The sequence below is a fragment of the Scyliorhinus canicula genome, chromosome 17, assembly GCF_902713615.1.
Source record: "Scyliorhinus canicula chromosome 17, sScyCan1.1, whole genome shotgun sequence".
Taxonomy (NCBI): Eukaryota; Metazoa; Chordata; class Chondrichthyes; order Carcharhiniformes; family Scyliorhinidae; genus Scyliorhinus; species Scyliorhinus canicula.
Window position 1 is genome coordinate 129,057,846 of NC_052162.1, and position 25,089 is coordinate 129,082,934.

At 51.4% G+C, this 25,089-nt stretch overlaps 1 protein-coding gene across 1 annotated transcript in view; it reads right to left on the reverse strand.

Moving 5' to 3' along the window:
* The window catches only part of LOC119951622 (ubiquitin carboxyl-terminal hydrolase CYLD-like), a gene marked incomplete at its 5' end in the record, with an annotated part of 64,251 nt that overhangs the window by 19,587 nt on the left and 19,575 nt on the right, over nucleotides 1-25,089 (reverse strand). The window contains 6 exons of the mRNA XM_038774803.1: nucleotides 9,652-9,784; nucleotides 12,823-12,886; nucleotides 13,781-13,872; nucleotides 16,219-16,341; nucleotides 21,294-21,435; nucleotides 23,387-23,555. Coding sequence (XP_038630731.1) covers nucleotides 9,652-9,784; nucleotides 12,823-12,886; nucleotides 13,781-13,872; nucleotides 16,219-16,341; nucleotides 21,294-21,435; nucleotides 23,387-23,555 — 723 coding nt within the window. The remainder of the gene's footprint in view (nucleotides 1-9,651; nucleotides 9,785-12,822; nucleotides 12,887-13,780; nucleotides 13,873-16,218; nucleotides 16,342-21,293; nucleotides 21,436-23,386; nucleotides 23,556-25,089) is intronic.

Below are 25,089 nucleotides of genomic sequence, written 5' to 3' on the forward strand. Positions count from 1 at the left end.
ATGGGGGATTGAGAGGGTGGACGTACAATGGGTGTCTCCCATGTAGAACATTCTGGAATCGGAGGACATCGTTACAGGCTTGGGGGGAGGGGGGGGGGGGCAGACTTCAAACAGGAATGAGGAGGAATTATTTCACTAAAAGGGGCGTGAATCTGTGGAATTCTCTACCCACATTGCAGTGGGCGCAGGGCCACTGACCAAGTTTAAAATGCAGCAAGAGATAGGGGTTTAATTATTAGCGGGATAAAGGGATATGGGGAGTGGCCAGATCCGCTATCCTAATAAATGTTGGGGTCTGGTCCAGTATCCTAATAAATGTTGGGGTCTGGTCGCTACCCTAATAAATGTTGGGGTCTGGTCGCTATCCTAATAAATGTTGGGGTCTGGTCGCTACCCTAATAAATGTTGGGGTCTGGTCCAGTACCCTAATAAATGTTGGGGTCTGGTCGCTACCCTAATAAATGTTGGGGTCTGGTCCTGTACCCTAATAAATGTTGGGGTCTGGTCGCTACCCTAATAAATGTTGGGGTCTGGTCGCTACCCTAATAAATGTTGGGGTCTGGTCGCTACCCTAATAAATGTTGGGGTCTGGTCGCTACCCTAATAAATGTTGGGGTCTGGTCAGCTACCCTAATAAATGTTGGGGTCTGGTCGCTACCCTAATAAATGTTGGGGTCTGGTCGCTACCCTAATAAATGTTGGGGTCTGGTCGCTACCCTAATAAATGTTGGGGTCTGGTCGCTACCCTAATAAATGTTGGGGTCTGGTCGCTACCCTAATAATGTTGGGGTCTGGTCGCTACCCTAATAAATGTTGGGGTCTGGTCGCTACCCTAATAAATGTTGGGGTCTGGTCGCTACCTAATAAATGTTGGGGTCTGGTCCAGTACCCTAATAAATGTTGGGGTCTGGTCCAGTATCCTAATAAATGTTGGGGTCTGGTCGCTACCCTAATAAATGTTGGGGTCTGGTCGCTACCCTAATAAATGTTGGGGTCTGGTCCAGTACCCTAATAAATGTTGGGGTCTGGTCGCTACCCTAATAAATGTTGGGGTCTGGTCGCTACCCTAATAAATGTTGGGGTCGGGTCCAGTACCCTAATAAATGTTGGGGTCTGGTCGCTACCCTAATAAATGTTGGGGTCTGGTCGCTACCCTAATAAATGTTGGGGTCTGGTCGCTACCCTAATAAATGTTGGGGTCTGGTCGCTACCCTAATAAATGTTGGGGTCTGGTCGCTACCCTAATAAATGCTGGGGTCTGGTCCAGTACCCTAATAAATGTTGGGGTCTGGTCGCTACCCTAATAAATGTTGGGGTCTGGTCGCTACCCTAATAAATGTTGGGGTCTGGTCGCTACCCTAATAAATGTTGGGGTCTGGTCCAGTACCCTAATAAATGTTGGGGTCTGGTCGCTACCCTAATAAATGTTGGGGTCTGGTCCAGTATCCTAATAAATGTTGGGGTCTGGTCCAGTACCCTAATAAATGTTGGGGTCTGGTCGCTACCCTAATAAATGTTGGGGTCTGGTCCAGTACCCTAATAAATGTTGGGGTCTGGTCGCTACCCTAATAAATGTTGGGGTCTGGTCGCTACCCTAATAAATGTTGGGGTCTGGTCCAGTTCCCTAATAAATGTTGGGGTCTGGTCGCTACCCTAATAAATGTTGGGGTCTGGTCGCTACCCTAATAAATGTTGGGGTCTGGTCGCTACCCTAATAAATGTTGGGGTCTGGTCGCTACCCTAATAAATGTTGGGGTCTGGTCGCTACCCTAATAAATGTTGGGGTCTGGTCGCTACCCTAATAAATGTTGGGGTCTGGTCGCTACCCTAATAAATGTTGGGGTCTGGTCGCTACCCTAATAAATGTTGGGGTCTGGTCCAGTACCCTAATAAATGTTGGGATCGGGTCGCTACCCTAATAAATGTTGGGGTCTGGTCGCTACCCTAATAAATGTTGGGGTCTGGTCGCTACCCTAATAAATGTTGGGGTCTGGTCCAGTACCCTAATAAATGTTGGGATCGGGTCGCTACCCTAATAAATGTTGGGGTCTGGTCGCTACCCTAATAAATGTTGGGGTCTGGTCCAGTACCCTAATAAATGTTGGGGTCTGGTCCAGTTCCCTAATAAATGTTGGGGTCTGGTCGCTACCCTAATAAATGTTGGGGTCTGGTCGCTACCCTAATAAATGTTGGGATCTGGTCGCTACCCTAATAAATGTTGGGGTCTGGTCCAGTACCCTAATAAATGTTGGGGTCTGGTCGCTACCCTAATAAATGTTGGGGTCTGGTCGCTACCCTAATAAATGTTGGGGTCTGGTCGCTACCCTAATAAATGTTGGGGTCTGGTCCAGTTCCCTAATAAATGTTGGGGTCTGGTCCAGTATCCTAATAAATGTTGGGGTCGGGTCCAGTATCCTAATAAATGTTGGGGTCTGGTCCAGTACCCTAATAAATGTTGGGGTCTGGTCGCTACCCTAATAAATGTTGGGGTCTGGTCGCTACCCTAATAAATGTTGGGGTCTGGTCCAGTTCCCTAATAAATGTTGGGGTCTGGTCGCTACCCTAATAAATGTTGGGGTCTGGTCGCTACCCTAATAAATGTTGGGGTCTGGTCGCTACCCTAATAAATGTTGGGGTCTGGTCGCTACCCTAATAAATGTTGGGGTCTGGTCGCTACCCTAATAAATGTTGGGGTCTGGTCGCTACCCTAATAAATGTTGGGGTCTGGTCGCTACCCTAATAAATGTTGGGGTCTGGTCGCTACCCTAATAAATGTTGGGGTCTGGTCGCTACCCTAATAAATGTTGGGGTCTGGTCCAGTTCCCTAATAAATGTTGGGGTCTGGTCGCTACCCTAATAAATGTTGGGGTCTGGTCGCTACCCTAATAAATGTTGGGGTCTGGTCGCTACCCTAATAAATGTTGGGGTCTGGTCGCTACCCTAATAAATGTTGGGGTCTGGTCCTGTACCCTAATAAATGTTGGGGTCTGGTCGCTACCCTAATAAATGTTGGGGTCTGGTCGCTACCCTAATAAATGTTGGGGTCTGGTCGCTACCCTAATAATGTTGGGGTCTGGTCGCTACCCTAATAAATGTTGGGGTCTGGTCCAGTACCCTAATAAATGTTGGGGTCTGGTCGCTACCCTAATAAATGTTGGGGTCTGGTCGCTACCCTAATAAATGTTGGGGTCTGGTCCGTACCCTAATAAATGTTGGGGTCTGGTCGCTACCCTAATAAATGTTGGGGTCTGGTCGCTACCCTAATAAATGTTGGGGTCTGGTCCAGTACCCTAATAAATGTTGGGGTCTGGTCGCTACCCTAATAAATGTTGGGGTCTGGTCGCTACCCTAATAAATGTTGGGGTCTGGTCGCTACCCTAATAAATGTTGGGGTCTGGTCGCTACCCTAATAAATGTTGGGGTCTGGTCCAGTACCCTAATAAATGTTGGGGTCTGGTCGCTACCCTAATAAATGTTGGGGTCTGGTCGCTACCCTAATAAATGTTGGGGTCTGGTCGCTACCCTAATAAATGTTGGGATCGGGTCGCTACCCTAATAAATGTTGGGGTCTGGTCGCTACCCTAATAAATGTTGGGGTCTGGTCGCTACCCTAATAAATGTTGGGGTCTGGTCCAGTATCCTAATAAATGTTGGGGTCTGGTCGCTACCCTAATAAATGTTGGGGTCTGGTCCAGTACCCTAATAAATGTTGGGGTCTGGTCGCTACCCTAATAAATGTTGGGGTCTGGTCCAGTATCCTAATAAATGTTGGGGTCTGGTCGCTACCCTAATAAATGTTGGGGTCTGGTCGCTACCCTAATAAATGTTGGGGTCTGGTCCAGTACCCTAATAAATGTTGGGGTCTGGTCGCTACCCTAATAAATGTTGGGGTCTGGTCCGGTACCCTAATAAATGTTGGGGTCGGGTCCAGTATCCTAATAAATGTTGGGGTCTGGTCCAGTACCCTAATAAATGTTGGGGTCTGGTCCAGTACCCTAATAAATGTTGGGGTCTGGTCGCTACCCTAATAAATGTTGGGGTCTGGTCCAGTACCCTAATAAATGTTGGGGTCGGGTCGCTACCCTAATAAATGTTGGGGTCTGGTCCAGTATCCTAATAAATGTTGGGGTCGGGTCGCTACCCTAATAAATGTTGGGGTCTGGTCGCTACCCTAATAAATGTTGGGGTCGGGTCCAGTACCCTAATAAATGTTGGGGTCTGGTCGTTACCCTAATAAATGTTGGGGTCTGGTCGCTACCCTAATAAATGTTGGGGTCTGGTCCTGTACCCTAATAAATGTAGGGGTCTGGTCCTGTATCCTAATAAATGTAGGGGTCTGGTCCTGTATCCTAATAAATGTTGGGGTCTGGTCGCTACCCTAATAAATGTTGGGGTCTGGTCCAGTACCCTAATAAATGTTGGGGTCTGGTCTCTACCCTAATAAATGTTGGGGTCTGCTCCAGTACCCTAATAAATGTTGGGGTCTGGTCCAGTACCCTAATAAATGTTGGGGTCTGGTCGCTACCCTAATAAATGTTGGGGTCTGGTCGCTACCCTAATAAATGTTGGGGTCTGGTCGCTACCCTAATAAATGTTGGGGTCTGGTCGCTACCCTAATAAATGTTGGGGTCTGGTCGCTACCCTAATAAATGTTGGGGTCTGGTCGCTACCCTAATAAATGTTGGGGTCTGGTCGCTACCCTAATAAATGTTGGGGTCTGGTCCTGTACCCTAATAAATGTAGGGGTCTGGTCGCTACCCTAATAAATGTTGGGGTCTGGTCGCTACCCTAATAAATGTTGGGGTCTGGTCGCTACCCTAATAAATGTTGGGGTCTGGTCGCTACCCTAATAAATGTTGGGATCTGGTCGCTACCCTAATAAATGTTGGGGTCTGGTCGCTACCCTAATAAATGTTGGGGTCTGGTCGCTACCCTAATAAATGTTGGGGTCTGGTCGCTACCCTAATAAATGTTGGGGTCTGGTCCAGTACCCTAATAAATGTTGGGGTCTGGTCGCTACCCTAATAAATGTTGGGGTCTGGTCGATACCCTAATAAATGTTGGGGTCTGGTCCAGTACCCTAATAAATGTTGGGGTCTGGTCGCTACCCTAATAAATGTTGGGGTCTGGTCGCTACCCTAATAAATGTTGGGGTCTGGTCGCTACCCTAATAAATGTTGGGGTCTGGTCCAGTACCCTAATAAATGTTGGGGTCTGGTCCAGTACCCTAATAAATGTTGGGGTCTGGTCCAGTACCCTAATAAATGTTGGGGTCTGGTCGCTACCCTAATAAATGTTGGGGTCTGGTCGCTACCCTAATAAATGTTGGGGTCTGGTCGCTACCCTAATAAATGTTGGGGTCTGGTCGCTACCCTAATAAATGTTGGGGTCTGGTCGCTACCCTAATAAATGTTGGGGTCTGGTCGCTACCCTAATAAATGTTGGGGTCTGGTCGCTACCCTAATAAATGTTGGGGTCTGGTCGCTACCCTAATAAATGTTGGGGTCTGGTCGCTACCCTAATAAATGTTGGGGTCTGGTCGCTACCCTAATAAATGTTGGGGTCTGGTCGCTACCCTAATAAATGTTGGGGTCTGGTCGCTACCCTAATAAATGTTGGGGTCTGGTCCAGTATCCTAATAAATGTTGGGGTCTGGTCCAGTACCCTAATAAATGTTGGGGTCTGGTCGCTACCCTAATAAATGTTGGGGTATGGTCGCTACCCTAATAAATGTTGGGGTCTGGTCGCTACCCTAATAAATGTTGGGGTCTGGTCGCTACCCTAATAAATGTTGGGGTCTGGTCGCTACCCTAATAAATGTTGGGGTCTGGTCCAGTACCCTAATAAATGTTGGGGTCTGGTCGCTACCCTAATAAATGTTGGGGTCTGGTCCAGTACCCTAATAAATGTTGGGGTCTGGTCCTGTACCCTAATAAATGTTGGGGTCTGGTCCAGTTCCCTAATAAATGTTGGGGTCTGGTCGCTACCCTAATAAATGTTGGGGTCTGGTCGCTACCCTAATAAATGTTGGGGTCTGGTCGCTACCCTAATAAATGTTGGGGTCTGGTCCGTACCCTAATAAATGTTGGGGTCTGGTCGCTACCCTAATAAATGTTGGGGTCTGGTCGCTACCCTAATAAATGTTGGGGTCTGGTCGCTACCCTAATAAATGTTGGGGTCTGGTCGCTACCCTAATAAATGTTGGGGTCTGGTCCGCTACCCTAATAAATGTTGGGGTCTGGTCGCTACCCTAATAAATGTTGGGGTCTGGTCGCTACCCTAATAAATGTTGGGGTCTGGTCGCTACCCTAATAAATGTTGGGGTCTGGTCGCTACCCTAATAAATGTTGGGGTCTGGTCGCTACCCTAATAAATGTTGGGGTCTGGTCCAGTACCCTAATAAATGTTGGGGTCTGGTCGCTACCCTAATAAATGTTGGGGTCTGGTCCAGTACCCTAATAAATGTTGGGGTCTGGTCCAGTACCCTAATAAATGTTGGGGTCGGGTCGCTACCCTAATAAATGTTGGGGTCTGGTCGCTACCCTAATAAATGTTGGGGTCTGGTCCTCTACCCTAATAAATGTTGGGGTCTGGTCGCTACCCTAATAAATGTTGGGGTCTGGTCGCTACCCTAATAAATGTTGGGGTCTGGTCCAGTACCCTAATAAATGTTGGGGTCTGGTCCAGTACCCTAATAAATGTTGGGGTCTGGTCCAGTATCCTAATAAATGTTGGGGTCTGGTCGCTACCCTAATAAATGTTGGGGTCTGGTCGCTACCCTAATAAATGTTGGGGTCTGGTCGCTACCCTAATAAATGTTGGGGTCTGGTCGCTACCCTAATAAATGTTGGGGTCTGGTCGCTACCCTAATAAATGTTGGGGTCTGGTCCAGTACCCTAATAAATGTTGGGGTCTGGTCGCTACCCTAATAAATGTTGGGGTCTGGTCGCTACCCTAATAAATGTTGGGGTCTGGTCGCTACCCTAATAAATGTTGGGGTCTGGTCCAGTACCCTAATAAATGTTGGGGTCTGGTCGCTACCCTAATAAATGTTGGGGTCTGGTCGCTACCCTAATAAATGTTGGGGTCTGGTCGCTACCCTAATAAATGTTGGGGTCTGGTCGCTACCCTAATAAATGTTGGGGTCGGGTCGCTACCCTAATAAATGTTGGGGTCTGGTCGCTACCCTAATAAATGTTGGGGTCTGGTCGCTACCCTAATAAATGTTGGGGTCTGGTCGCTACCCTAATAAATGTTGGGGTCTGGTCGCTACCCTAATAAATGTTGGGGTCTGGTCGCTACCCTAATAAATGTTGGGGTCTGGTCGCTACCCTAATAAATGTTGGGGTCTGGTCCAGTACCCTAATAAATGTTGGGGTCTGGTCGCTACCCTAATAAATGTTGGGGTCTGGTCGCTACCCTAATAAATGTTGGGGTCTGGTCGCTACCCTAATAAATGTTGGGGTCTGGTCCAGTACCCTAATAAATGTTGGGGTCTGGTCGCTACCCTAATAAATGTTGGGGTCTGGTCGACCCTAATAAATGAATGTGCCCTAATAAATGTTGGGGTCTGGTCCAGTACCCTAATAAATGTTGGGGTCTGGTCGCTACCCTAATAAATGTTGGGGTCTGGTCCAGTACCCTAATAAATGTTGGGGTCTGGTCGCTACCCTAATAAATGTTGGGGTCTGGTCCAGTACCCTAATAAATGTTGGGGTCTGGTCGCTACCCTAATAAATGTTGGGGTCTGGTCCAGTACCCTAATAAATGTTGGGGTCTGGTCCAGTACCCTAATAAATGTTGGGGTCTGGTCGCTACCCTAATAAATGTTGGGGTCTGGTCGCTACCCTAATAAATGTTGGGGTCTGGTCCAGTACCCTAATAAATGTTGGGGTCTGGTCCAGTACCCTAATAAATGTTGGGGTCTGGTCCAGTACCCTAATAAATGTTGGGGTCTGGTCGCTACCCTAATAAATGTTGGGGTCTGGTCCAGTACCCTAATAAATGTTGGGGTCTGGTCGCTACCCTAATAAATGTTGGGGTCTGGTCGCTACCCTAATAAATGTTGGGGTCTGGTCCAGTACCCTAATAAATGTTGGGGTCTGGTCGCTACCCTAATAAATGTTGGGGTCTGGTCGCTACCCTAATAAATGTTGGGGTCTGGTCGCTACCCTAATAAATGTTGGGGTCTGGTCGCTACCCTAATAAATGTTGGGGTCTGGTCGCTACCCTAATAAATGTTGGGGTCTGGTCGCTACCCTAATAAATGTTGGGGTCTGGTCGCTACCCTAATAAATGTTGGGGTCTGGTCGCTACCCTAATAATGTTGGGGTCTGGTCGCTACCCTATAAATGTTGGGGTCTGGTCCTGTACCCTAATAAATGTTGGGGTCTGGTCCTGTACCCTAATAAATGTTGGGGTCTGGTCGCTACCCTAATAAATGTTGGGGTCTGGTCCAGTACCCTAATAAATGTTGGGGTCTGGTCGCTACCCTAATAAATGTTGGGGTCTGGTCGCTACCCTAATAAATGTTGGGGTCGGGTCGCTACCCTAATAAATGTTGGGGTCTGGTCGCTACCCTAATAAATGTTGGGGTCTGGTCGCTACCCTAATAAATGTTGGGGTCTGGTCGCTACCCTAATAAATGTTGGGGTCTGGTCCAGTACCTAATAAATGTTGGGGTCGGGTCAGTACCCTAATAAATGTTGGGGTCTGGTCCAGTACCCTAATAAATGTTGGGGTCTGGTCGCTACCCTAATAAATGTTGGGGTCTGGTCGCTACCCTAATAAATGTTGGGATCTGGTCGCTACCCTAATAAATGTTGGGGTCTGGTCGCTACCCTAATAAATGTTGGGGTCTGGTCGCTACCCTAATAAATGTTGGGGTCTGGTCCAGTACCCTAATAAATGTTGGGGTCTGGTCGCTACCCTAATAAATGTTGGGGTCTGGTCGCTACCCTAATAAATGTTGGGGTCAGGTCGCTACCCTAATAAATGTTGGGGTCTGGTCGCTACCCTAATAAATGTTGGGGTCTGGTCCAGTACCCTAATAAATGTTGGGGTCTGGTCCAGTATCCTAATAAATGTTGGGGTCTGGTCGCTACCCTAATAAATGTTGGGGTCTGGTCGCTACCCTAATAAATGTTGGGGTCTGGTCGCTACCCTAATAAATGTTGGGGTCTGGTCCTGTATCCTGACAGACCTGCCTTGTCCGCAGCAGCTCTCTGAGGGAGCGATTTATCTTGTGCCATTCGCAATCCCCTATCAACCTCCTCTTCTCCCAGGTAAACAGTCCCCGACCACTCCCAATCCATCAAGCTCCTCGTCCCTTGGACCAAGCTCGGGAATCTTTTCCACTCTCTAATCTCTCTCTGTTAGGCCTTCACATCTTTCCTTTCCCACTGGGTAACTACTGCCACCTTGTGGGAGTAGACCATTGCTGCCACATCCCTCAACCACTCCACCTCAACATACCTCCTACTCCGCCAAAACCCCCATCTGCATTCGTTGAGACCAGCTACCCCAGTAACTGTGTGGGGGAAGGTAATACCAGCGCGTTGTCTGCTCTGTGTGGGGCTCTGTACCCCACCTGGAGCAGGCGGCAATATGGATGTGAGAGGGGGGGTGGGGACACTATGGGAGTACTGTTACCTCGGTGAGCTTCAGGTCGCTGTGTTGGAAGGAAAGTTCCAGCAGCTTCTGCACGGTGGGAATCCGGATGGAACCTTTATCCTGGAAAAATATCTGGTGGGAAGTGCAGTCCTGTGGCTCCTGTCGCCCTGCTCTGCAAGACAACGCTGCCAGTGAAACCCATGTCAACCACATCACCAGAGACAACAAACACCAACACCAACAAAACCAACAACACTAACACCAAGAGCACCCAACACCACCAAACACATCACCAACAACACCAACACAAAGATCACCACCAACACCTATGTTAGGATATTGTTGATGTGGAGATGCCGGCGTTGGACTGGGCTGGGCTCAGTAAGAAGTCTGACACCAGGTTAAAGTCCAACAGGTTTGCTTGGTATCACTAGCTTTCGGAGCACAGCTCCTTCTTCAGGTGAATGAAGAAGTGGGTTCCAGAAACATAGACAAAGTCAATGATGCAACACGATACTTCGAATGCGAGCATTTGCAGGTAATTAAGTCTTTACAGATCCAGAGAAAGAGGTGTGAGTTGTCTCAAGCCAGGACAGTTGGTAGGATTTCGCAAGCCAGATGGTGGGGGGTGAATGTAATGTGACATGAATCCCAGGTCCCGGTTGAGGCCGTTCTCCTGTGTGCGGAACTTGGCTATAAGTTTCTGCTCGGCGATTCTGCGTTGTCGTGCGTCCTGAAGGCCGCCTTGGAGAACGCTTACCCGAAGATCAGAGGCTGAATGCCCTTGACTGCTGAAGTGTTCCCCGACTGGAAGGGGACATTCCTGCCTGGCGATTGTCGCGTGATGTCCGTTCATCCGTTGTCGCAGCATCTGCATGGTCTCACCAATGTACCACACATCGGGACATCCTTTCCTGCAGCGTATGAGGTAGACAACGTTGGCCGAGTCGCACGAGTATGTATCGCGTACCTGGTGGGTGGTGTTCTCATGTGTAATGGTGGTACCCATGTTGATGATCTGGCATGTCTTGCAGAGATTGCCCTGGCAGGGCTGTGTGGTGTCGTGGTCGCTGTTCTGAAGGCTGGGTAGTTTGCTGCAAACGATGGTTTGTTTGAGGTTGCACGGTTGTTTGAAGGCAAGTAGTGGGGGTGTGGGGATGACCTTGGCAAGATGTTAATCTCCATCGATGACGTATTGAAAGCTGCGAAGAAGATGTCGTAGTTTCCCCACTCCGGGGAAGTACTGGACGACAAAGGATATTGTTGTTAAACCTTTTGCCTGCCCTGTGTCCCCCTTTTTATCTCCTGTCCTGCAGCCCGCTTTGATCTACAGTCTTCTGGTTAGCTGCTACTACCTTACTGCACCATTTGGGAATTCTGTTGAACTACAGATTTTAGGCAGAGCAGGGACACGCCCGGCCTGTTGGGCCAGGCCATGACGTCTCCTCTAGGTTTGGTGGTGGAACCTATGATGTCGTTTGATGGACTTGGCAAGCAGCCAATCGGTGTGCAGAAGATTTACAGCCAGCCGCCTGTGGTTGGTGAAGCCAGTCAGAAACTTTCCGGAAAGAAGGCGGGTCTTCTGGACAGTGCCATCTCTTGTTCAGTTCTGTGAGGAGAGTCAGCTAGTCGGAACCTTCAGGAGTCACTCTCTCCTTCTCTCTCTCTGCGGCTCTTCTTCCCTCAATTAAACCCACCGCGCCAGTTCTGTGAAGTTTCTCCGAGGGAGGAGGCAGGCAGCACTCGTGTTTGTGGAAGGCTTCGGCAGTAAGAAAACAAAGAGTCGTTCACGAGGCCTGAAACCTTTTAACTTGGTGTCTGAAGGGCTGGGAAGAGTTTGGAATTGAAGCTTAAGGTGGGAGCATGTGTGGTCACACTGCTGGAGTCTTGTACAGGAATCAGGCCACAGTAAAAACTGCTAATGCCTGGGTCAGGGCTGTATTAATCTATCAAAGAGGTGAAAGCTCCGCCTGGTGGTGGAAACGCAGAAGTGCACCAATATGAGCATCCTGTGTGCAGCATCATCTGGTGGCTGACGACAGGAATTGCACCGACCTGGACCCTTGGGTAAAACGGCATCTGGTGGTCGAAAGATGGAATTGCGCGAACACGAACCTCTTGGGTAAATCTATTTCCCAGAGACCGCAACCACAGCAGTGAAGACTCACCTCAAACCTACCCATTAAATTCCTTTTTTATCCCTCCCAACCCTTACCTTGTGTCTGTCTGGGTAGAGGGTGGGTAGAGGGTGGGATGGGGTCTTGGGATTAGGTAGATTGAAAGACCATTTCTTTATATACATCCACCTTTTCCTCTTTTTATTGACAAGGTTTGTTAATATTTTACTCATAAATCTGGGGCGGGATTCTCCCCTACCCGGCGGGGCGGGGGGGTCCCAGCGTAGCGGAGTGGCGCCAACCACTCCGGCATTGGGCCTCCCCAAAGGTGCGGAGAATTTAGGGGCCAAACCCTCACATTGAGGGGCTAGGCCCGTGCCGGAGCGGTTGGCACCACACCGACTGGCGCCCAAACCGGCTCCAGCGGCCTTTGACGCCCGCCGCCCGGCGCCGGGGCTGGCCGAAAGGCCTTCGCCGGTTCACGCATGCGCCAGTGCGTCAGCTACCGCTGACGTCACCACCGGCGCATACGCGCTGGGGGATTCTCTTGCGCCTCCCCCGATCGCAGGTCTGGTCACCGTGGGGGCACCCCCCGGGGCCCGATCGCCCCGCCCCCCCCCCCCCAGGACCCCGGGGGCCCGCTCGCGCCGCCAATCCCGCCGCCACCAGAGGTGGTTGAAACCACGGTGGCGGGAGAGGCCTCTCAGCGGCGGGACTTCGGCCCATCGCGGGCCGGAAAATCGCCACGGTGGGCCCGCCGACTGTGGCGGCGCTATTCCCGCTCCCCGCCGATTCCCGGGTGGTGGAGAATTCCAGCCACGGCGGGGGTGGGATTTACGAAGGCCCCGGGCGATTCCCTGACCCTGCGGGGGGGTCGGAGAATTCCGCTCCTGGTGCCTGGAATTCATTGGAGCATTCGAGGGTACAAGATCTCGGGGAAACACAAATTAATGCTCCATTCACCTGTGTTGTGACTCCGGGGCCTGTGGGACTGGAATTGACCGCGCACCAGCCCTGGCTGTCATAACGCCAACAGGGCCGACATCAACACCCACAACAACAGAGGAGCCTTCTGCAAGCTCTTGACCCTCACCTGATTTTCAGCAGGGGCTCTGTCTTCAGCAGCTGGAAAAGCTGGTTCAGGAATTCTTCCGGATCTGGGGAAAGAAGGGAAAGAAAAACCGGAGCAACTGAAAACTAGAATTGGCAGGTCAACGAGGGCAAAAGGTTGTTGACTGACCCAAAGACCCCAGTCCAGCCCTTTCCTGAAGGGACATTCGCGAACCAGGTGGGTTTCTATAACGATCGATCCATACATTACAACTAACTTTACAACTCCAGATATTTCTTTGTTTCCCGAACTGAATTTCTGGTGAGGTTTGACTCCCGGCGATTTAGCACAGTCCTCTGATACTAATGCGGGGTCATGTGAGCATACAGGTTAGAGGCAGGAGTGTAGGCCATTCGGCCCCTCAGGCCTGTTCTGCCATTTAGTAAGATCAGGCCTGACCTGATTGTCACCTCAGCCAGGGCCGGGGGGGGGGGGGGGGGGGGGGGGGGGGGGGAGAGGGGGGGGGAGAGAGTAGTGGAGGGGATGGCCAGGAGGGGGGGGCCATGGGATCAGGGTGGACGGCCACGGAGCACCATTGCCGCAGCCGGCAAGGCAGCCATGCAGCTGCGCACGCCGCTGGCTGCCCACTCTGAACTTAGTGCCACGGGAAAGCCCACGAATCCTACCCTGGCGTCGACACCTAGTCTCAGGTATGGAGAATTGAGCCCCATATGCCTTCTTAACCACTGTATCGACCTGCTCTGCTACCTTACAGGATGGGTGTCCATCCACACCAACGTCCCTCTGATCCTCCGTGCTCCCCAGATCCTGCTGTTTATCATGTATTCCCTTGCCCTGTCTGTCCTGCCCAAGTGCATCGCCTGACACATTTCCGGAGTGAATTCCATTAGCCCCCGATCAGCCCCAGGCGGGAGGAGACCAGAAACCACCACAGAGCTCGGTCAGCCCAGTGGCCTCTGGCTGCTTCCGCGCGGCCTACCTTTCTCCTCGCTGGTGAACCCTGTGGAGCTCCCGGCTCCTTCCAGAATCTTCCGCAGCGCCATCACCTTGGTCGCGCTGACGTAACCGTCCCTGCAAAGGGAAATAATGGGAATGTCACCCAGAAATCCCTGTTGCCCATTGGGTTGCATTCAGCAAATACCCCCCCCCCCCCCCCCCCCACACACACACACACACACACACACACTGCCTCAGCCACCATTTGGACGGACCGGTGTAGCCAACTGAGATGGCCACACAACCAGGAACAGAGAAGCTCGCAAAGCATGGTGGGTAAAATGGACAAAGCAAGATTCAGGCAGGCTCAGAGCCTGAAATGTATATTTGCGGAGTAAGGAGTCCAGACGGTATCAAAACTCCGACCAATTAGCATTTTGATGGCCCATCTCCGTCAGACAAAGGACAGATACTTGAGTGACCGATACAATCCCAGACATTTCAGCGTCACTCCCTTTACTCAGGAAGCATCAACAACAGGGTCAATAACCGCTTAGGACACGCCCAGCCATCAAGGTGAATGTAATTCACACTGTAATATATATGGTATCATATTATTGTAAGCGCAGTTGCGTTGCCCGACCACTAGGGGGAGTAGCACTGGGAATACATAGGGGTTTGTACAGGGCTCCACCCTTGGCTCTGCCCACGGCTCCTCCCCCTGGACTGCTGTATAAAGATCGATGCCCAGAGCCAGCCGACCAGTTCATCCAGGGTTCATCGTGTTACAGGCTGGCTCTGTTGTAAGTAGATTAAAACCACTGTTCATATCTTAAAGCACGTGTCTCGTGAATTGATGGTCTCATCAAGGCACCCGCCCCTTTATTGGCTCAGATCGAATACAGTGATCAAGAACGACCCAATTAGTGGGGTCCAAACTGAAGGACCGCCCAAAAGAGCCTGAAAACCCCCAAGGATAAGAGGAGAGCCCACCATGCATTCGTCCTCTCTTGGACCTGGCGCCCCAGCTACGACCATCTCCAATCGCAGCACCACCAGAGGCAAGTCCAAGTTCAACGCCCGCTACCAGACGGATGGCCCAGCTGAGCAGCAGTTACTTCTTGTTGCTATCCACCCTGTCCAGACTCGATAGATCCAGAATCGAACAGCGGCTACTGTTCCTCTGACCTAAGCCGGGTGTCTGAAGTTAAGTACAGGTTGTCATAGTCGATAGGTGTAGTTTAATTAGTAGTGTTTATAAAGAACAAAGAACAAAGAAAATTACAGCACAGGAACAGGCCCTTCGGCCCTCCCAGCCTGCACCGATCCAGATCCTCTATCTAAACCTGTCTCCTATTTTCCAAGGTCTACTTCCCTCTGTTCCCCACCCGTTCATATATCTGTCCACATGCATCTTAAATGATGCTATCGTGCCCGCCTCTACCACCTCCGCTGGCAAACCGTTCCAGGAACCCACCACCCTCTGCGTAAAAAACTTTCCACGCACATCTCCCTTAAACTTTCCCCCTCTCACCCTGGAATCGTGACCCCTTGTAACTGACACCCCCACTCTTGGGAAAAGCTTGTTGCTATCCACCCTGTCCAGACCTCTCATCATTTTGTAGACATTAATCAGGTTCCCCCCCTCAACCTCCGTCTTTCCAATGAAAACAATCCTAATCTACTCAACCTTTCTTCATAGCTAGCACCCTCCATACCAGGCACAACATCCTGGTGAACCTCCTCTGCACCCTCTCCAAAGCATCCACATCCTTCTGGTAATGTGGCGACCAGAACTGCACGCAGTATTCCAAATGTTGCATGACTAATTGTGTGTGTGTGAATAAAGTACCCTTGACCTTGAACTAACTAACTGGTGTTTGGCTCTTTGATCGATAGCCGGTTGAACCTTGTGGTGGTATCAATCGATACCTGGCGACTCGGAGCAATAGATGTCCAGAGAAAGAAGTGCAGCCTCACTGACTGCCATAGTTACAGCAGAGCCACAGAAAAGACAACACCGGGCACTATGATAGCCACCCCACTCCGGATGTCGAGGCCCCCCACTCACTGGCGTTGCCCCAGCCTCAGTGTCTCAGGTTCAGCGTCTCCCACTCTCGCCTCGGGATCCAAAGATCCTCACTCGGAATTCCCGACCCAGAGATTCAAGGACACGGCTCAAGAGAGAGAGAGAGAGAAAGACAGAGAGAGCGAGAGACAGAGCTGGGGACGGAGTGAGAGAGAGAGTCACAGAGGTAGGGAGAGAGAGGCATGTAGGGAGGGAGAGGGAAAGAAACAGACAGTGGGAGAAACAGACAGAGAGAGAGTAAGGCAAAGAGAGGGAATGAAACAGAGAGAGGGAGAAAGAGACAGAGAGATAGAGAGAGGGAGTGACAGAGGGTGAGAGAGAGACAGAGAGAGAGAAAGAGGGAGTGACAGAGGGTGGGAGAGAGACAGAGAGAGAGAAAGAGGCAGACCTACCTCCGCAGAGGATTAACGATCTCTGTCCGCAGTAAGTCCCGGGTTTCACTGTACAACTCACTGTCGTCTGTCGCTCTGGGCCGCAGCAGGAGTGTATCAAGCACTGAATTGAAGGCAAACATGCTGTACCGGGAGAAGAGAAACAATAGTGAGCCAACGACACGCTCACTTTCAACACTTACAGAGCAAACCGATACTACCAGAACAATTACAAACCCTGTGCTGTACCTGTCCTGGGAGTGTTTGATGGGGACAGTGTAGAGGGAGCTTTACTCTGTATCTAACCCCGTGCTGTCCCTGTCCTGGGAGTGTTTGATGGGGACAGTGTAGAGGGAGCTTTACTCTGTATCTAACCCCGTGCTGTATCTGTCCTGGGAGTGTTTGATGGGGACAGTGTAGAGGGAGCTTTACTCTGTATCTAACCCCGTGCTGTACCTGTCCTGGGAGTGTTTGATGGGGACAGTGTAGAGGGAGCTTTACTCTGTATCTAACCCCGTGCTGTATCTGTCCTGGGAGTGTTTGATGGGGACAGTGTAGAGGGAGCTTTACTCTGTATCTAACCCCGTGCTGTACCTGTCCTGGGAGTGTTTGATGGGGACAGTGTAGAGGGAGCTTTACTCTGTATCTAACCCCGTGCTGTACCTGTCCTGGGAGTGTTTGATGGGGACAGTGTAGAGGGAGCTTTACTCTGTATCTAACCCCGTGCTGTACCTGTCCTGGGAGTGTTTGATGGGGACAGTGTAGAGGGAGCTTTACTCTGTATCTAACCCCGTGCTGTACCTGTCCTGGGAGTGTTTAATGGGGACAGTGTAGAGGGAGCTTTACTCTGTATCTAACCCCGTGCTGTACCTGTCCTGGGAGTGTTTGATGGGGACAGTGTAGAGGGAGCTTTACTCTGTATCTAATCCCGTGCTGCACCTGTCCTGGGAGTGTTTGATGGGGACAGTGTAGAGGGAGCTTTACTCTGTATCTAACCCCGTGCTGTACCTGTCCTGGGAGTGTTTGATGGGGACAGTGTAGAGGGAGCTTTACTCTGCATCTAACCCGTGCTGTACCTGTCCCGAGAGTGTTTGATGGGGATAGTGTAGAGGGAGCTTTACTCTGTATCTAACCCCTTCTGTACCTGTCCTGGGAGTGTTTGATTGGGACAGTGTAGAGGGAGCTTTACTCTGTATCTAACCCCGTGCTGTACCTGTCCTGGGAGTGTTTGATGGAGACAGTGTAGAGGGAGCTTTACTCTGTATCTAACCCCGTGCTGTACCTGTCCTGGGAGTGTTTAATGGGGACAGTGTAGAGGGAGCTTTACTCTGTATCTAACCCCGTGCTGTATCTGTCCTGGGAGTGTTTGATGGGGACAGTGTAGAGGGAGCTTTACTCTGTATCTAACCCCGTGTTGTATCTGTCCTGGGAGTGTTTGATGGGGACAGTGTAGAGGGAGCTTTACTCTGTATCTAACCCCGTGCTGTACCTGTCCTGGGAGTGTTTGATGGGGATAGTGTAGAGGGAGCTTTACTCTGTATCTAACCCCTTCTGTACCTGTCCTGGGAGTGTTTGATTGGGACAGTGTAGAGGGAGCTTTACTCTGTATCTAACCCCGTGCTGTACCTGTCCTGGGAGTGTTTGATGGAGACAGTGTAGAGGGAGCTTTACTCTGTATCTAACCCCGTGCTGTACCTGTCCTGGGAGTGTTTAATGGGGACAGTGTAGAGGGAGCTTTACTCTGTATCTAACCCCGTGCTGTATCTGTCCTGGGAGTGTTTGATGGGGACAGTGTAGAGGGAGCTTTACTCTGTATCTAACCCCGTGCTGTATCTGTCCTGGGAGTGTTTGATGGGGACAGTGTAGAGGGAGCTTTACTCTGTATCTAACCCCGTGCTGTACCTGTCCTGGGAGTGTTTGATGGGGACAGTGTAGAGGGAGCTTTACTCTGTATCTAACCCCGTGCTGTACCTGTCCTGGGAGTGTTTGATGGGGACAGTGTAGAAGGAGCTTTACTCTGTATCTAACCCCGTGCTGTACCTGTCCTGGGAGTGTTTGATGGGGACAGTGTAGAGGGAGCTTTACTCTGTATCTAACCTCGTGCTGTACCTGTCCTGGGAGTGTTTGATGGGGACAGTGTAGAGGGAGCTTTACTCTGTATCTAACCCGTGCTGTACCTGTCCTGGGAGTGTTTGATGGGGACAGTGTAGAGGGAGCTTTACTCTGTATCTAACCCCGTGCTGTACCTGTCCTGGGACTGTTTGATGGGGACAGTGTAGAGGGAGCTTTACTCTGTATCTAACCCCGTGCTGTACCTGTCCTGGGAGTGTTTGATGGGGACAGTGTAGAGGGAGCTTTACTCTGTATCTAACCCCGTGCTGTACCTGTCCTTGGAGTGTTTGATGGGGACAGTATAGAGGGAGCTTTACTCTGTATCTAACCCCGTGCTGTACCTGTCCTGGGAGTGTTTAATGGGGACAGTGTAGAGGGAGCTTTACTCTGTATCTAACCCCGTGCTGTATCTGTCCTGGGAGTGTTTGATGGGGACAGTGTAGAGGGAGCTTTACTCTGTATCTAACCCCGTGCTGTATCTGTCCTGGGAGTGTTTGATGGGGACAGTGTAGAGGGAGCTTTACTCTGTATCTAACCCCGTGCTGTACCTGTCCTGGGAGTGTTTGATGGGGACAGTGTAGAGGGAGCTTTACTCTGTATCTAACCCCGTGCTGTACCTGTCCTGGGAGTGTTTGATGGGGACAGTGTAGAGGGAGCTTTACTCTGTATCTAACCCCGTGCTGTACCTGTCCTGGGAGTGTTTGATGGGGACAGTGTAGAGGGAGCTTTACTCTGTATCTAACCCCGTGCTGTACCTGTCCTGGGAGTGTTTGATGGGGACAGTGTAGAGGTAGCTTTACTCTGTATCTAACACCGTGCTGTATCTGTCCTGGGAGTGTTTGATGGGGACAGTGTAGAGGGAGCTTTACTCTGTATCTAACCCTGTGCTGTACCTGTCCTGGGAGTGTTTAATGGGGACAGTGTAGAGGGAGCTTTACTCTGTATCTAACCCCGTGCTGTACCTGTCCTGGGAATGTTTGATGGGGACAGTGTAAAGGGAGCTTTACTCTGCATCTAACCCGTGCTGTACCTGTCCCGAGAGTGTTTGATGGGGATAGTGTAGAGGGAGCTTTACTCTGTATCTAACCCCTTCTGTACCTGTCCTGGGAGTGTTTGATTGGGACAGTGTAGAGGGAGCTTTACTCTGTATCTAACCCCGTGCTGTACCTGTCCTGGGAGTGTTTGATGGAGACAGTGTAGAGGGAGCTTTACTCTGTATCTAACCCCGTGCTGTACCTGTCCTGGGAGTGTTTAATGGGGACAGTGTAGAGGGAGCTTTACTCTGTATCTAACCCCGTGCTGTATCTGTCCTGGGAGTGTTTGATGGGGACAGTGTAGAGGGAGCTTTACTCTGTATCTAACCCCGTGCTGTATCTGTCCTGGGAGTGTTTGATGGGGACAGTGTAGAGGGAGCTTTACTCTGTATCTAACCCCGTGCTGTACCTGTCCTGGGAGTGTTTGATGGGGATAGTGTAGAGGGAGCTTTACTCTGTATCTAACCCCTTCTGTACCTGTCCTGGGAGTGTTTGATTGGGACAGTGTAGAGGGAGCTTTACTCTGTATCTAACCCCGTGCTGTACCTGTCCTGGGAGTGTTTGATGGGGACAGTGTAGAGGGAGCTTTACTCTGTATCTAACCCCGTGCTGTACCTGTCCTGGGAGTGTTTAATGGGGACAGTGTAGAGGGAGCTTTACTCTGTATCTAACCCCGTGCTGTATCTGTCCTGGGAGTGTTTGATGGGGACAGTGTAGAGGGAGCTTTACTCTGTATCTAACCCCGTGCTGTATCTGTCCTGGGAGTGTTTGATGGGGACAGTGTAGAGGGAGCTTTACTCTGTATCTAACCCCGTGCTGTACCTGTCCTGGGAGTGGTTGATGGGGACAGTGTAGAGGGAGCTTTACTCTGTATCTAACCCCGTGCTGTACCTGTCCTGGGAGTGTTTGATGGGGACAGTGTAGAAGGAGCTTTACTCTGTATCTAACCCCGTGCTGTACCTGTCCTGGGAGTGTTTGATGGGGACAGTGTAGAGGGAGCTTTACTCTGTATCTAACCCCGTGCTGTCCCAGCCCTGGGAGAGTTTGATGGGGACAGTGTAGAGGGAGCTTTACTCTGTATCTAACCCCGTGCTGTACCTGTCCTGGGAGTGTTTGATGGGGACAGTGTAGAGGGAGCTTTACTCTGTATCTAACCCCGTGCTGTACCTGTCCTGGGAGTGTTTGATGGGGACAGCGTAGAGGGAGCTTTACTCTGTATCTAACCCCGTGCTGTACCTGTCCTGGGACTGTTTGATGGGGACAGTGTAGAGGGAGCTTTACTCTGTATCTAACCCCGTGCTGTACCTGTCCTGGGAGTGTTTGATGGGGACAGTGTAGAGGGAGCTTTACTCTGTATCTAACCCCGTGCTGTACCTGTCCTTGGAGTGTTTGATGGGGACAGTATAGAGGGAGCTTTACTCTGTATCTAACCCCGTGCTGTACCTGTCCTGGGAGTGTTTGATGGGGACAGTGTAGAGGAAGCTTTACTCTGTATCTAACCCCGTGCTGTACCTGTCCTGGGAGTGTTTGATGGGGACAGTGTAGAGGGAGCTTTACTCTGTATCTAACCCCGTGCTGTACCTGTCCTGGGAATGTTTGATGGGGACAGTGTAGAGGGAGCTTTACTCTGTATCTAACCCCGTGCTGTACCTGTCCTGGGAGTGTTCGATGGGGAGAGAGTAGAGGGAGCTTTACTCTGTATCTAACCCCGTGCTGTACCTGTCCTGGGACTGTTTGATGGGGACAGTGTAGAGGGAGCTTTACTCTGTATCTAACCCTGTGCTGTACCTGTCCTGGGAGTGTTTGATGGGGACAGTGTAGAGGGAGCTTTACTCTGTATCTAACCCTGTGCTGTACCTGTCCTGGGAGTGTTTGATGGGGGATAGTGTAGAGGGAGCTTCATTCCATGTCTAATCTTCTCGCTGCTCTCAGTTCTCTGAACACACTTACCAAAAGAGAGTGGCGTCCAGGTAACAGGAGTTGCAATGACCCTGAATTCCTTTCCTCCAGCCTTGGATGACATCCATCGCTGCTCGTCCCTTTTCTGGAGGTGTGTTTTCCCTAACTCTCGGGCTGTTGCAGTTCTTGAAATCTGAAAGGGAACCGCAGTTGCCGTCAGAATCTTGCCTTTGTTGCCCGGAGCTTTGAAGACGGAGTCGATTCCCACCCTGAATCGTTCTATGCCCACTGCACCTCCTGCTCTCCCCCAACCTGTATCCCCTTCAGACACCATTACCACCCCGCCCCGCAGCTCCTCTCTCACGACCTGCACTCCGCCAGTCTCCACTCATGGAAACATAGAGAGAATTTACAGTGCAGAAGGAGGCCATTCGGCCCATCGAGTCTGCACCGGCTCTTGGAAAGAGCACCCTACCCAAGGTCAACACCTCCACCCTACCCCCATAACCCAGTAACCCCACCCAACACTAAGGGCAATTTTGGACACTAAGGGCAATTTAGCACGGCCAATCCACCTAACCTGCACATCTTTGGACTGTGGGAGGAAACCGGAGCACCCGGAGGAAACCCATGCACACACGGGGAGAACGTGCAGACTCCACACAGACAGTGACCCAAGCCGGGAATCGAACCTGGGACCCTGGAGCTGTGAAGCAATTGTGCTATCCACAATGCTACCGTGCTGCCCTTAACACGCTGTTGCTCCGCACCGCAGCTCGCAGATCGTCACGTTCCACTCGATTGGGGGGAAGTTCATTTTGGGATTGGCTGGGGTCGGGAGCTCGGGTGGCGTGGCAGCTCGTCAGTGTTACCCGTAATCCGGACACAAAGGGCAATGATCTGGGCACCCGCATTCCAAACCCACAAGGCTTGAAATTTGAATGGAATTTTAAAAACCTGGAATTAAAACTCTTAAGGACGACCCTGATTGTCGACTGTCGTTAAAAGAACAAAAGCCCATCAGGTTCACTAATGTCCTTTAGGGAAGGAAATCCGCTGTCCTTATCTGGTCTGGCTGACAAGGGGCTGGTTTAGCACAGTGGGCTAAACAGCTGGTTTGTAAAGTAGAACAATGCCAGCAGCGCAGGTTCAATTCCCGTACCAGCCTCCCTGAACAGGCGCCGGAATGTGGCGACTCGGGGCTTTTCACAGTAACGTCACTGAAGCCTACTCGTGACAATAAGCGATTATTAATACGTTCCAGATCCTCATCAACGTGGTTTCGTCTTAAATACCCCTTTGATCTGGTCGAGCAAGCCACTTAGTTGAAGGGAAAGTGAGGATGGGAAGCAAATGCTGCCAACTTCTCATGAATGAATGAAGAAAGATGCCCAGCTGAAGGGCATTGTTCACTTAAGTACCTAGAGTACCTGTAAAGAGAGACCGTCGGGGCATACCGGGTGGGAGGGTGGGTAGGCACCTGTAATGCTGAAATCTGCAGATAAACCAGCTTGGAAAAGAGGATTTTTATCATGTTTCATAATTTAAAGTCTGGCTTGGGTTATAATTAACATTATTACCCCTTTCGCTCGCTGTCCTATATTGGATCCCGGTCCTTTAAGGCTTTGATTTAAAAAACCTCATCCTTGTTTTCACATCACTCCATGGACTCCACACCCTCACCCCGTTCCGCCTCTCCCCCTCCTCACATCGTACTCTCCTCCTTCTCTTCCATTCCTTCCTCCATCCCCCATTCCTTCCTCCTGACCTTCTCTCCGCCCTTCGACTCCAGGTTCCTCCCGTCCCATTCCTCTGGCTGTGATCCGTCCTCCCTCCGACTGCTCCCCTCCGCCTCCTACCACCGCCCGCATTCCTCCTCTCCCTCCAGCCTCCCTCCTCTCCCCTATCCCTGTCTCCTCCCACCTCGCATCTTCGCCCTCTCCCCTCGCGCCCCCATCTCCGCCCCCCCTCACCCTTCCTCTCCTCACCCTGATTTTCCTTTCGGCTTCTCCCCTCACCCGCCCCACACACCCACCCCTCGTGCACCCTCTCCCGCTACCCCCCCCCCACCCTCAGACCACTACCTCAAATCCCACCCCCCCCCCCCCCCCCCCCAGCCCCACCCAACCACACCCGCCCCTTACCGAGTGAGTTGAACCGTTCGACGGGATTGCCTGAAGGAGACAGAGAGTGGAACCGGGAGTCGGGCCTACAGGTTTTCAGCTTGACGAACAGGGCCTTGTTCGGGGGGCATCGGAAATAACGCCGACCACAGTAGGTGCCGTCTGTGCAGCCAGTTTGTAGAGCCACCTCCTGCCAACACACACACACACACACAAAGAGAAACATGGTCAGTACGGATCCTTCGAGGCACCAGGCCAGGCCTCATCAATCAACCACCCCACCCTCCCCCGTCCCGAACATTGCCGCCATCGCCAAGGCAACAACGTACCAACAGCAACTTTAACAGGATGTGGGCATCGCTGGCCGGGCCCAGCATTTGTTGCCCATCCCTAATTGCCCCTTGGGAAGGTGGTGGGTGAGCCGCCATCTTGAACCGGCTGCAGTCCCTGTGTGGTGTGGGTAACACCCACAGTGCTGTCAGGGAGGGAGGGCCAGGATTGTGACCCAGCGACAGTGAAGGAACGGCCGATATATTTCCCAGTCAGGATGGTGAGTGTGGGGCTCGGAGGGGGGGGGGAACTTGCAGGCGGTGGCAAGGTGGTGGTACAGGTGCACACGGCACAGTGGTTAGCACTGCTGCCTCACAGCGCCAGGTGCCCGGGTTCAAATCCGGCCTCTGGGTTACTGCGTGGGTGAAGTCTGCACTTTCTCCCTGTGCCCTCGAGCGGCAATCAGTGTTGGTCTCCATCAACAGGGACCCGAGGCAATGGGACTTGTGGGGGTCACCCAATGGGATCGGAGATACCCAGGCGCTGGCTCTCTGGTGTCAGCTGGTCACCTTGGCACTGGCACTGCCATAGTGTCCAGGTGGCAATGGCAGGGCACTGATAGGCTGGCAGTGCCGAGGTGCCAGGCTGGCATTTACAGTGCAGAAGGAGGCCACTCGGCCCATCGAGTCTGCACTGGCCCTTGGAAAGAGCACCCTACTCAAGCCCACACCCCCACCCACTCCCCGTAACTCAACTTCACCTTTCTCGGACACGAAGGACCAATCCACCTAACCTGCACATCTTTGGACTTGTGGGAGGAAACCGGAGCACCCGGGGGTAACCCACGCAGACACGGGGAGGACGTGCAGACTCCACACAGACAGTGACCCAAGCCGGGAATCGAACCCGGGTCCCTGGCGCTGTGAAGCAACAGTGCTAACCACTGTGCCATCGTGCTTCCCGCTTGGGGCTGTCCTACATATGGGAGGTGTTGTGCGGTGGGGCCCGATGACCCTCTTCAAGGTGGGTTGGGGCTTTGGGGGGGGGGGTCCCCGTTTCATGTCAGGGGCATCACGAGGTCGCAATGCTATGTTCAAATCACGGGCAGCACGGTAGCATAGTGGATAGCACAATTGCTTCACAGCTCCAGGGTCCCAGGTTCGATTCCAGTCTGGGTCACTGTCTGTGCGGAGTCTGCACATCCTCCCCGTGTGTGTGTGGGTTTCCTCCGGGTGCTCCGGTTTCCTCCCACAGTCCAAAGATGTGCAGGTTAGGTGGATTGGCCATGATAAATTGCCCTTAGTGTCCAAAATTGTCCTTAGTGTTGGGTGGAGTTACTGGGTTATGGGGATAGGGTGGAGGTGTGGACCTTGGGTAGGGTGCTCTTTCCAAGAGCCGGTGCAGACTCGATGGGCCGAATGTCCTCCTTCTGCACTGTAAATTCTATGATAAAT